The sequence below is a fragment of the Microtus oregoni genome, unplaced genomic scaffold, assembly GCF_018167655.1.
Source record: "Microtus oregoni isolate MIOR12 unplaced genomic scaffold, Mior012 000067F_ref0000223, whole genome shotgun sequence".
In the NCBI taxonomy this organism is placed as follows: domain Eukaryota; kingdom Metazoa; phylum Chordata; class Mammalia; order Rodentia; family Cricetidae; genus Microtus; species Microtus oregoni.
In genome coordinates, this window is record NW_024543974.1 from 5,853,920 (window position 1) to 5,868,373 (window position 14,454).

General features: G+C 32.8%; 1 protein-coding gene across 1 annotated transcript in view; it reads left to right on the forward strand.

The window, feature by feature from the left end:
* The window catches only part of LOC121440437 (kelch-like protein 4), a 40,624-nt gene that overhangs the window by 10,577 nt on the left and 15,593 nt on the right, over positions 1-14,454 (forward strand). The window contains 3 exon segments of the mRNA XM_041641193.1: positions 6,933-7,119; positions 11,865-12,089; positions 13,364-13,526. Of these exon segments, the coding sequence (XP_041497127.1) occupies positions 6,933-7,119; positions 11,865-12,089; positions 13,364-13,526 (575 nt within the window).

The window sequence follows — 14,454 nt, forward strand, 5'->3', positions numbered from 1 at the left end:
TGAAACTTATTTACATATGTTGAATGACCATTTGTGTTTTTTAATTTGAGGATTATCTGTTCTGTTCAATTCATTTGTCCTTTTATTGATTTAATAAATTTGTAGTAGGAAGCTGCTTGTTGTTTCCTGGCCACCCAGACTCCTGAAATAATCAGAGAATAATATTATTTGCAATACTGTGTGACCAATAGCTTAAGTGTATTTCTGACTAACTCATATCTTAAATTAATCCATTTCCACTAATCTGTGTATTGTCACGAGGCTGTGGCTTGCTGGGTAAAGTTCCAGCATCTCTCTCTGCTGGGCTACATGGCTTCTCACTGACTCCACCTTCTTTCTCCCAGCATTCAGTTTAGTTTTCCCGGCCTAGCTAAGTTCTGCCTTGCACAGGCATCAGACAGTTTCTTTTTTCATTAACCAATAAAAGCAACATATACAAAAGGACTTCCTACATCCGTATTTGATATTTAAATCAAATTTCTGTTGATTCTAGATATTAACACTTTCTAAAATCACATTTATTTTTATTGTTTTAATTTGATTTTAAATTCCCACCACAGTTCTCCTCCCACCTCCCCCTTGCCTCCCCAACAGCCCAATCCCCATTCAGTCTACCCATTGGGTAAGGAGGCTACAATGGGGAATCAACAAAATATGGCACAGTAAGGTGGAGCAGGACAAAGTTCCCCCCCCCCCCTGCATTAAGGATGAGCATGGGGTCCCATCATAGACAATGGGCTCTAACAAGCTAGCTCATGCACCAGGGAGAGATCCTGGTCCTATTGTCAAGAGCCTCTCAAATACTACAATTTTCATCACTGTCTCCCATATACTTGGAGGGAATAGTTTGATCCCATGGAGGCTCCACAGCTGTCGGTCTAGAGTTCATAAATTTCCACAAGCTTGAACCAGCTGTCTGTATATTTCTCCATCATGATCTTGCTCATATATTACCTCCTCCCTCACTTTTATTTTATTTCTGGAGCTCGCCATGGTGCTTGGCTGTGGTTCTCTGCATATGTTTCCCCTGGTTACTGGATGAAAGCTCTACGATAATAGTTCGGCTATTCACCAATCTAATTACATGGTCAGACCAGGTTGGTCACCCACTCCATATTTCTTGCAGTCTTAGCTTGGGTCATCCTTGAAGATTCTTGGGAATTTCCTAGGAGGAGGCTTCTCCCTAACCCCATAGTGACTCTCTATTAAGATATCTCTTTCATTGCTCTCCCACTCCATCCCTCTCCTTAATTGATCATCCTATTCCCTTACATTCTCCTCTCCCATCTCCTTTTCTTTACCACAACCTTTCCCCCAATTTATACAGGTGATCTCATTTAATTCCTCTTCCCAGGGCAATCCATGTACCTCTCTTAGGGTCTTCCTTGTTACCTAGCTTCTCTGGCACTATGGATTATAGTCTGGTTATTCTTTGCTATACATGTAATATCTACTTATGTGTGAGTACATACTGCGTTTGCCTTTCTGAGTCTGGGTTACCTCACTCAGGATTTCTTGTTCTAGTTCTATTTGTCTGCAAATTTCACAATGTCACTTCTTTTTTCAGCTGAGTAGAGTTCAATTGTGTCAATGTACTACATTTTCTTTTCATTCATTCTTTCTTCAATAGAGGGCCATCTAGGTTGTTCTGAGGCTTTGGCTATTAAAATAATGCTGCTGTGAACAGTAATGAGCAAGTGCCCTTGTTGTATGACTGAGCATCATTTGGTTATATGTCTAGGAATGGTATATCTGGGTCTAGAGGTAGATTGATTCCCAATTTTCTAAGAAACTGCTATAGTGGTTTTCAAAGTGGCTGTACAAGTTTGTACTCCAACCAACAGTGGAGGAGTATTCCCCTGACTCTGTATTCTATTAACCAATTAAAATATATAGTTGGCAAAGAATTTTCTTGCATTCTGTAGAGGTTTGTAAATTTGTTTTCATGATGCTTTTTATTTATTTCACATGATCTTGTTCTTCATCTGTGATCCATTTAGATATGATTGGTACAATGTAAGAGGCAGATAATTTATACTTGCTCTTAAGCTTGCCGATACCCGATTTTCCTCCCTCCATCTGACAAAGAGAAGATCTTTGCTACTGATAGTTTTTATCAAAAGTTAGGTGTTGGCGGTGGATTCTGTCCTGCTTAGTGCCATAGCTAGTCATTCCCAAAAAATAGACAGAGGCCTACATTAATTATAAACTGGTTGGCCTATTAGCTCATGCTTTCTTATTAACTAACTCTTACATCATTCATTAATCTATTATCTTGTCTGTATTTATCACATGGCTTGGTACCTTTTGTCAATGTGGCATTCTCATCTTTCTTCCTTTATGTCTGGGTGATGACTACAGACTGAGCCTTTCCTCTTCACAGAATTCTCCTGTTCTTATTGCCCACCTATACTTTCTATCTGAATACTGGCCAATTGGAATTTTCTTAAATCAATACAGGTGACAATTCTTTATAGGGTATAAGACCACTGCCCCACAGTACTTTCCCCCTTTTTTTTCAAAGCAAAAACTCTGAATCTAATCTCCTTTGTTTAGCTTTCTCCATGACCATTATTCATAACAACTTTTAACTAAAACTCTTAAAAAAAGAGAGAAAGAAACATCCATAATTCATTTTTAGGGAATGTGGGCAGAGTTTTCTATGATACTTCCTGCTGATTAGAGATGCTGATAATCTTATAGGGACCTAAAGAAAATTTAGAGTTATGGGCAAGTCCTGAATGGACTATTCTGTGAGGCTTGATCATCTCAGCCAGCAGTATTGAGGCTGTTCTGGATGTAAAACTCAGACATCTGGGCCAAATGCCATTATTGGATATTTCTCAGGGGGTCTTCCTTGATCAAACCTGATTTTTCTAAGCCCAGAATGAATCCACAGCCTTTCATTTTCTGTGGAAACAAAAACAAAACCTCTTCTCCAAACTAACATATCTTTTTACTTAAATTTTGAAGTCAAGGCATTTTTCAAAATTTATATGCCATGTTAATCCAGCAGCATTTATAACCAAATGTCTTTTAGCAGGTGTTGATTCATCCTCAGCCATCAAACAACTCAAAGACAGTACAATAACATACACTACCCAGATTTTCTGTGTATTTTCCATCTTTACATGGCTTTATTTTGAACTCTATTTCTTTTCCTTTTCTTTTTAATTTCTGTTTTTATGAGACAGGGTTTCTTTGTATATCTTTGGTTGTCCTGGAATTCACTGTGGAGACCATGCTGTCCTTGATCTCACAGAGACCTGTCTGCTGCCTCTGCTTCCCAAGTGCTGGGATTAAAGGTGTGTGTGCCACCACTTCTCTCTCTCTCTCTCTCTCTCTCTCTCTCTCCCTCTCTCTGTCTCTCTCTCTCTTTCAACTTTATCCTTTTATTTTTCACTCCCAAGCCTACATATATTTTTAAACACACTGTAAACTATTTAGAGGTTGGTTTTGTTTTGTTTTATCGGAATCTATCTTTACTCTATATCTCTCCTTTTATGACCGCATGAGTGTTTAATTTGCTAAGTGGTATGGATAGGATTAAAGCTGTAGATTTGACAACTGGATCCACCCCATTCCTTAGTTTTCTGATAGTCTATCTTCATGGTGAAGCTGGAGCCATGTTTATTGCTACAACTGTATGGTGTTTCAAGGTCCCTGGAACCACCAAGAAGCATGGTATCGGCTATCCATAAATACCATTTAATTGTTTTGTGGTGGGCTTCTTAAAAGAGCTGCAAGGTTTTACAGCTAAACCTGAGTCAGAAAGCCTCTCTTAAATGAGATACATTTTTTTTCTAGCAAATGGAGCTCACACAAGAAAATGCTGCCACCAAAATGTCATGCTTAACTCTGTTCTTTTGTCTCAAATTACTTCCCAAGATCTCTCAGGTTTTATGTGCATGTAGTTGTCCACGTTGGCAACATTTGTTGGTGAAGGTTACTGTCCGGCTTGGTGCCACAGCCATTCAGTCCCAAAGAAAACACACAGAGGCCTAAATTAATTATAAACCGGTTGGCCTATTAATTATTTTGAGGTGTGTTCCTTCTAGTCATAATTTCTTTAGGGCTGTTTATCCTGAAGTGGTGTTGAAGATCACTGAAGGCTTTTGTGGTTGTCAATATTGTTATAATATCTATTAAAATCACCTTGTGGCTTCTATTCCTAAATCTATTAACTTACTGTTTTACATATGTTGATATACATTTATTGTACCTTCTTCACATACTGAAAATGAAACATATTTAAAAATATTGTTTGTCAGTTTTCATATATTTTTAAGACCATTTGAAAATATTTTATTGAGATAATGTGTGTCTAATTTCTCTGGAAAAAATGGTTTGAATTTTTCTATTTTTTGTGTGTGTTCCTTTTTGGTTTCAGATTCAGAATAATGCTACCTTCTTTTGGTGTGATTTTTGTAGAATGATTTCTCTTTCTGCTTTATTGAATTTTCTAAGACATAGTTATGTTAGTTATTCTTTAAAGGTCTGGTAGAATTCATTAATGAACCATATTTTTTTCTTTTTTGCTGAGATACTTGGATAATGCTTGAATCTTTTGGCTCATTATTTTTATACTATTATTATCACTTTTTATAACCTCTGAATTTAATCTTAGTGGTTTCTATCTGTCTAAGAATTTACTCCTTATCATAGACTTTCCAGAATCTTTTAAATAAACATTTTGAAAGGATTCACTAACAATTCTCTGGATTTAATTTGTTTCTAATGTAGTGTTTCCTTTTTCACCTATCATCTTGTTAAATTTGGCCCTTATCTTACTATATTTCGTTGATTTTTGTTATGTTCTTCTGGTCTCCATTCCATTTTTTTCTGCAATAATCTTTGTTATTTTTTCCATCTATTGATATTGAGTTTAGTTTGTTATTAATATATTTATGGTGTCAAAGTGTATTTTAAGTTGTTTGTATTTTCTGTTTTTTTAAAGCATTAATATCCTCTTAGAACTGCTTTTGCAATCTCATACTTTCTAATGAGTCCTCTTGTTTATTAAATTATAAAATTTTATGTGCTCATTGAGAATATATATATGTATATATACATATATCATGACATAATATCAATAGCCTTTTGGGTTTTTTAAGACAATGTTTCTTCAAGTGCTTTCTTGAGCATATTGTTGATCCAAAAGATAAGACAATAATAATACCTAAAACATAACTACTCTCTCTCTCTCAAATATTTCTCAAAATTCTTAATAAAGAACAGATAGTTGAAATTCCGATTATGTAGAAAATTTCTATTTATCTAAGCATACGAAACTAGGAAAATGATTAGATTCTGTAATTTTCACAGAACAACATCAAGATATTTTCTATGAACTTTTTAGAATCTATATTTTTAGACCCTATAATTAGGTTGAATAATATATATTTTAACCTGTTCATCATATTTTTTAGACATGAAAAATCCTGGGAAGCACTTATGTATACAAAGCTCTTAAATTTAGAGCTCTTTATTTAGATTTGGTATTTTTCAGCAGGCATTAGTTTAAACTTCTCTGTATTAGAATAAGGGGATGTGTCATACCTAATCATACAACTATTGTTCTCTGAACTTTAATAATGCTTTATACGTAAAATATGTCTTATTTGAAAATTTTCTAATATTGTTAGTAATATGAAATTAGATGGGCATGTAGAGTTTCTAAGATAATTGATTATATTTTGCTGGGTAGAGGCATGGGAAATTAAGAAATATGAGTAAAGAATATGAAGACGCATAAAAATAATGAGACAGAAAACTTGGAAAGTATCAGCAGGGCATTCCAGTGACAGAAATACTGAAATTCTCTAGCGTTTATTTTTTTCACAACTTTTGTACTCATCATAAAGGGTGGGGCTGGGGCGTGGGGGTTGGTTAGGGCAGAAGCACATTTGCATATCCTGACCACCTGTCAGAACGGCATGGACTTACTAGAATGAGCTATTTTAATTTCAAAAGAACTGAGCAATCACCTTCTGACTTAGGGCATGCGACAATTATTGTCAAATCTCCAAACTTTCTGATTATCAGACAAGGTGGAAATGGGCCGGTATTTTTTGACTTACGCAATATTTCAAACAAACACTAAAGAAATAAAATATATGAACATTATAAATTTATAAAGTGTTTTTTAGAGGAAAGTTTTATAGCATAATCTTCAAACCTATTTCAAATATCATGTTTAAGAAATGCCTGCAGTTTAGTCTGGCAAATCAAAATATTCCTTCACCAGAGAACAAGTCAAATAAAACAGAACTAAAGTTAACCAGAAAAAGAATTGTCATAAAAATCTTATGGTATAAGACTAACAATTTAATCCAGCAAACTTGTTTGCTATTTCTTTTGATATACTATGCCAGTGTGGATTCAATGATACATATCAACATTCTGAAATATGTCTTTGAGTTTTCTACGGTTCCTCTTGGGAACAATATTTTACCTATATTTTGTCATAGTTATTTAGGATCCTGTAATGTATTAGGTAATGGCAATATCTATCACCCACTTTTTCTGATCTTGACTAGTAATTATTCACACACACACACACACACACACACACACACACACATATATATATATATATATACTAGCTCAATTTAAAAAAGCATATGCTTTTAGAATAGTGCTGTGATGTAATGATAAAGATACAGTACAGATGAAGGGGATAATATCTTTACAGAGTATGTTTCCATGACATCTCCAATATCCCAAATACACAAAAATATGAACTGTTTGAATTAGCCTTAAGCAGTAGATGAACGTACTTAGCATTGTGTGCTATAGCTAGTCTCTTTGATTACTTTTGACAAATATTTTTCTTGTCATTTTTCATACTTAGTATTCCATGTTATAGAAATAAACCATGTTCTTTCTATGTTGGACTCCTTATATATGTACCATGCATTGTTGCTTTCCAGTTACTAGCAGATCTGGAAAACAGTTCGATGTTTGCTGATGATCTGGAGTGTCAGAAGCTATTAATGGAAGCTATGAAGTATCATCTCTTGCCTGAGAGAAGATCTATGTTGCAAAGCCCTCGTACAAAACCTAGAAAGTCAACTGTGGGGGCATGTTATGCTGTGGGAGGTATGGATTCTGCTAAAGGTAAAAGCAACACATTAATTAATTGGGAAAATACCTCCATTTGAAAAAAAAGAAGAGAGAGATATTTCTAACAGCCTCCGCATTATAAGGAGACTATTAAATCCTTGTTAAGTAAGTGTATCAGAAGCTGAATTTTCATAAATAGGGTAGTTTGTATGATTATTTTATACCTCATTTTCCTCCTTATCTTATGGATCATCATCTGTTAATTATGAATTACTTAATTCTTAATAGATATTTTACTTTAAGAACACAATATTAGGTTTGACTATTCAGTTTTCTCTGTCAAACCTTTACAGGGAAATTTTATTTATCTATCTAGCTCTATCTATCTGTCTGTCTGTCTGTCTTTCAGTCTATCTATCTGTATCATCTTTCTTTCTATCCATGTTTCTATTTTAGAAAGAGATAAATGTATTTTCCCAAATACAATAGTGACATCTAGTTAGTTCTCTTAATTCTGCTACATGCTTAAAGACTAATTATAAAAAAATACTGAAATGTTAACTGTAAGATCCTCTGTTTGAATTGCAATATAAGGTTAATTTTATATAAATAAAACTTCCATGAAGATAAAGGAGCAGCTTCTGAAGCTATTATCCTTCCCCTTCTTGAAAAACTTCGTCTATGGCTTTATTATTTTCATGTGAATTTTTCATTTTAATGATTCTTTTGGCTAAAATAACAAAGCGAAGATTTTTTTATTATTTTATTTTACATGGAAGGGTGTTTTGTTTTCATACATGATTGCAAATGCATGTTTAGCACCCATGAGTCCAATCTCAAGAAGAATAGAAGAGACTTCAGATCCCTTGGTTTGTTTTTAGCCATCATGTGAGTTTTGGAAATAGAAACTGGGTCATGTGAGAGGGCAGCTGGTGATTTGCCAACTGAATCATCTCTCCAAACTAAAGAAATGATTTTATAATGAAGTTTATTGAAAACAAAGTGAGAATACTGATAAATCATAAGTTGAAATTTTATTTGATAGATTGAATAAATGACCTACAACTTGAAGGTTTATCCTAGTAACAATCAATTATTTCCATTTGAAATTGGAATAGATATAAGAAATATGCCAATTAATTACAAAGAATTTTTACCTAGTGAATTTTCTATTACTATAATAGGGTATCTGAATCTAAGAAATTTAAAATAATAAAAATTATGAGCTTGAGGGACAAAAAAAGTAAGAAAGTGAAAATAGCAAAGAACATATAGAAGGTAAACTTTTGTTTTTATTACTGCCCATTAATTGTAGAATAAAGTTGTTTCGCTATGATACTGTAATACATACATATAGCATAGTTTTTTTTTTTTTAAATTGCCCTCTATTGTCTTTTCTCATCTCCTGTCTGATTTTTGTTTGGTAATAGTCTGCTTTCATGATAACTAGCGGAGTATTGTGAGAGCAAAATTGATCAATTTGTGAGAGTAAATATTCATCATCTTATCAGTTCTAATGCAAAAAACCTTTAAACATTGCCATAATATAGATCAGCTTGTCAATATATAAACTCTACAAAATATATATCTAATTTAACACATTTGAAAATGAGATTATAGAGGAAATAATTTCCAAAATTCTGGAACTACTTCATATAACTAGCGTTCTTCAGAAAATAACAAATACTATAGGATACCCTAATTAATTTCAGGTTTGACAGTTTCACATTTTATTACTTTTTGATTGTCTAATTTTTCACATATTGCTTCCATAGCCTAGGCTGATTTAAAAGGTGATGGCAATCCTACTGCATCAGCCTCCCAAGTGCTGGTATTACAGACATAAATGACTATCTCTGACTTTATTGCACTGAATAGAATAATATTAACAGCTTCTTGGTACTTAAATTAAAAACTGAAGGTATTAAGTGCAAAACATAAATGCAATTATCATTTGTTGAGATTTTTTTTTTCTTTCAGTGCTGGGAATCAGTTCAGCGCTTTACTTATGCTAGGCTTATGCTCTACCTATGCACTATAAATTCTGGTTCTAGTTTGTGATATCTTTAAAAACATAATCTGCAATATAGAAACATTTCTAAGTATTGAGACTCTGTTCATTTTATTTATTAATTGTATCGCAAGCACATGTGTGTCACAGTGTGCATATGAAGGCAATTAACAGGCATCAGTTGTCTCCTTGAGATCAAACTCCAGTCATCAGGTTTAGCTGCCAGCACCTTGATCCACTGAGCCATTTCTCTGGTACAGTACAGAAATCTCTTGTGTGTGTGTTTGTTGCATTTGCTCTTTCTTATCATTTTCAAGTATTTCTTGTCTATGTTATCCTTAAATGAATAGTTTATTTTAAACAATGAAATGATTGTAAGTGTATCCAGTTTCATGTCTGATTCTAAAGATCAATGAAATAGGATCTTTTTATACCTGAACTCTCTTACCACAGTTCTGTTTTGAAGGCATGTAAACCTTTCATTTTGAGGGTCTCTATATAGAAACACCATATAAAGCTCTATGGGAAGTTGACAACTATTAGGAAAATAACAAGAACTAGTAGTATCAAGTACCTTTTGGAAATACTTCATAACTCTGACCATAATACTGGAAGAGAACTTCTATTATTTCTACTTTGGGCAATTTAAGATTTGATAATCTTGAAATGTGACTGAATAATACTTACTAGAAGTCCTTGTTCCTTTATCGCCATTGTCACAATTCTAGAAGGGTTAGCAGTAAACCCCTCTGTACTCTTTGTGGTTTCAGGTTCTTGAACAGCCAGTGTGAGCTCCTATGATCAACAATAAAACAGTACAGAATTAGATACAAAATCTAAGTAGTATGCACAAAATGTGGAAAGTGTAGCGTCTACTTACATAAATCAGTATTATATTGAAAAGCATTTATCATTACAGTGCTATATATGCCTTTTCTTATAGTATATTGTTTCAGTTGCCTTGATGAGGTTTTTTGAATCTAATTAATTCCTATTAATGTCTAGGAATATAGTACTCTATTATTTATTTTTGGTTCTAAATTATATAATAAATACAGAACTACGATTAAATACAGACAACACACAAATGTCTGAAGCTAATGCTAATGACTAGAAATTATCATAAAAGAACCATCATCAGAAACTGTAGTCAAGATCTGAGTCAAAATTTTAAATTTGAATAGTTGAATTATCAGAGATGGTGATTAAAGAAACTGAGAAAGTCTTTAAAGTTCAAAATTCTAAAGTACTTATCCAAACTTTTGTGATTGCAATCGAGAAGTTAAATAAAATCTTACCTTGTGTAGTTAGCCTACTACGCTGGATATCGAGATATTTCTAGTTCATTTTTCTATGATAGCTAATGTAGCCTTGTCTAATTTCCTAACCTATTACCTTTCCAATGGTATCTATATTTTCTTAATAATTAGTATAGCTTAATTTTGAATTCCAATATAAATTGGCTATGATAATTTTCACTGAATAAACCAACATTAAAACAAATCAGGAGAATTAAAAGAATGATTTCTGAAAATTGTAATAAATAAAAACAAAACATTCTCAGAAATGTGTATTCGAAATCATGTAGGAATTTGTATGTATTTAAGTTTAACTGTATCATCTAAATATTTGTAGTGCAGAAAAGATGACCTAAATCAACATAAATTAGCTATAGAGACAATATAACCTCCACCTAAATTTTTGCCTTTATATGCTCTTAGACCATAGCCTTACAGCTGTCAATAACAACACTGCAAATGTTAACTTTATTTTCATTGTTACAAACTAATTTTCCTACAAATCCACCAGTAAAGAACATGTGGGAAGTGTTTTGCTTGTCCCTCTGATAAACTATAGGAATTAATACCAATTAAGTCTACTTTAGTTTTTTCATTATACTCATAGCCATTGTGATGAATCAGCCTTCACTGAAAATGCTCAGCAGCAACATTGAGTAAATTACAAAATGCAGTGTTTATAGAAGTAAAAATTCATTAAAATATTAGTTTAGAATTTACTATTTCACTGGTGAGAATATACTACTTCACTAAATTGATATTTCAAAAGTATAACTTAAAATTTTCATCAATGAAGTAATTCTTTAGAATTCTATAACTTCAGCTGCAATTCTTCACATAAACACCATGAAAATTTTGGAGAAATAATGCCAAAACCATATGTGAAATGAATTGTAATTCATAATTATTTAGTCCTCCCTCTAATGTTTAATTCATTTAAAATAATTTTCAACGCACATATACATCTATAAACATACAACAGAAAACCCTTACATTGTAGAAAATATAAAGAAAATAATTATTAGCATAATTAAAATTTCAGTTCACTGGCTTTAGTAAGCTATTGAAGGAATTATTAATTCATCTCATATTTTATATAAATATGCACTAAAATAACTAAGACACGAGCTTTTTCATAATATATATATTTATATTTTCATAATATATATATATATATATATATACCATGTATTGGTACTACTGTAATTGCCCACAATTTTATTTCATGTATTATTTAATATTATCATTAAATTCATATTTTGATGTCAAAACCAAATACACTACTTTCTGCTCAGGGTTCCAGTTTAATTTAAAAGCAGTGGAACTATCACTCCTTGCCTTATATATCTGTTAGTACTGTGACATGAGCTAGTTAAATTAATTTCAACTCTCTTTCCTGATGTTATGTTGTGAGTTAGAACACATAATATTAAATAACCACACTTATTGTTTAATTTTGTTTTTATTATTGCTAATTACATCTTTAACAGGTACTACTACAATTGAGAAGTATGACCTCAGAACCAACAGTTGGCTCCATATTGGCACTATGAGTGGTCGTAGACTTCAGTTTGGAGTTGCAGTTGTTGATAATAAACTTTATGTTGTGGGAGGAAGAGATGGTTTAAAAACGTTGAATACTGTAGAATGTTTTAATCCAGTTACCAAAACCTGGGTTGTGATGCCTCCTATGTCAACACATAGACATGGGCTTGGTAAGATATTTAATGCTATATAATTTTTCAAAAATATGTAGGAAAACTTTTCATACTAGATCAAGGAGCACTTTACAAGGAGATATTCCAAGAATCACAGTGGCTTAAAGGTTCTGGGAAAGTTAAGCAAACTTGAAATGCTCATGGAAATCTTTAATTGTAACATAATGTTATATTTTAATTCTATGTCCCTTCTACCAACATTTGAAAGGGTTCCATTTCAGAGAAGATGTTAATTTTCTGAAGGTCTATTTTATGGAGAATATAAAATGCAACAGAACACTTCCCTCAAGCTCAGTTGGGAGTAAAATTTTTGACAATGGTAAAGTATTATAAGCTCTTGTCAGAAAATTATGCCTCTGCACAACAAGCAAATTTGCATTCACTAAGATATTAAGATATTTTTGAATGCAAATACAGGATAAATATATTTATGTTTAGTACTTTTGCTGATCAGAACTCTAAAGCATAATTAAGGCAGAGGTCTCTACACAATTTATGGATAAGTAATGTTGTGTAGAATATTGGAAAACATTAATTCTCTTGAATATATATCAAGGTACGTTGATTTCTCTATACTATGTTCTATGTGCTTAAATATTATGGTATCTGAAAAAATGAAGTATTTGGCATTTTTTACAAAGTACGCTTTTATGATTTCAAAAAATATATGTGTAAGCAAATGTATCTATATGTGGGCTTACATACATGCAAATGGTGCCTTGGAGATCAGAAGAAAGTATCAGATCTATTGAAGCCAGAATTGCAGGCATTTGAGAACTGCCAGACATGAGTGCCATAACTGAACTCATCCAGTTCTTGGCAAGATCACAATAGACTTTCATATGGTACTATGGTACTACGTGTCAGATCCAGGACTGGAATTTTCTCACCATTTGTTTTGTTAAATTGTTTCTGTTAAATCATACACAATGTAGTTATTATCTGTTATATCATTATAATTCTTATGCATGTACATGTCCTGAAAAGATATAAATGCAAGCTTTAAAAATGCAATCTAACACATGTTACAAATCACATATGTGAGAAGAATGTACAAAAAGCAATGAGAATCTGATTATTGATGTCTTATCATGAAATATAGTGGTCAGGGGAAGTTTTTCTACGATAATAATCCCATATTTAGCCTCATATGTAATCAATTAATGACTCACATGGGCAGAAAACTATTTCAGATACAAAATAGTTCTTAAAGCAGTTTGTTGCTTCATAAGGCATAGGTAAATGACCCTTTATACTATGCTATCCTTTAGGTGTAGCGACACTTGAAGGACCAATGTATGCTGTTGGAGGTCACGATGGATGGAGTTATCTAAATACTGTAGAAAGATGGGATCCTGATGGACGTCAATGGAATTATGTGGCCAGCATGTCAACTCCTAGAAGCACGGTTGGAGTTGTTGCACTAAATAACAAGTAAACTTAAATATACAAGCTCTTTGTTACCAGACCATGTTGTGCAGTTTCTTTGTTTTGATCATCAGTCAGTAAACATTATACGTTATCAGATCATCCTTATTAGCAATTATAAAAGTCATTTGGTGCCAGGCGATGGTGGCGCACGCCTTTAATCCCAGCACTCGAGAGGCAGAGGTAGGCGGATCTCTGTGAGTTCGAGACCAGCCTGGTCTACAGAGCTAGTTCCAGGACAGGCTCCAAAGCCACAGAGAAACCCTGTCTCGAAAAACCAAAAAAAAAAAAAAAAAAAAAAAAAAAAGTCATTTGGTGGAATCTTCCTTTCTTTGTGATGGAAAATAGTTTTCTACAATAAATGCTACATTAAAAAAAATATAGACTCTATTCAAAATTTTGTCCTGGATCCAGAAATATAAGCAATCTTTGGGGAAAATTTTACATCTTAGTCTTATCTTAAAAGAATCAGAAACTGCATTTTACTTAAATCTTTAGGAAAAGTATATACTCATGAATTTGAAGAACACTATTTTAGATAATCATTTCCAATTTGCCCTAAATAAGTGACATCTTTTGCATTACAAGTCACTCTAAATTTATAAAAGTAATTTGTCTTCCTATGTTTATGAATAAGGTAAGTTATTGTTCACCAATCTCTCCTCTGAGAGTTTAAGGTGCATAAGTAATGAATTCCATCTGGTTTTTCCCTTCCTGAAGACTCACATTTTTTTGATTCTGTAAAAACAAGCTCTCCTGATGCTTCCAAACCTTGAATCAGTACTACATAATTATAATGGTTTTCTTTATTTTTATTTTATTTTCTTCTATTATTGAGATTATTAAATAATTACATCGTTTCTTCCTTCCTTTCCCTCCATCCAAACTGTCCCATATACCTTTCATATCTTTCTTGCAAATTTAAGGTTCCTTT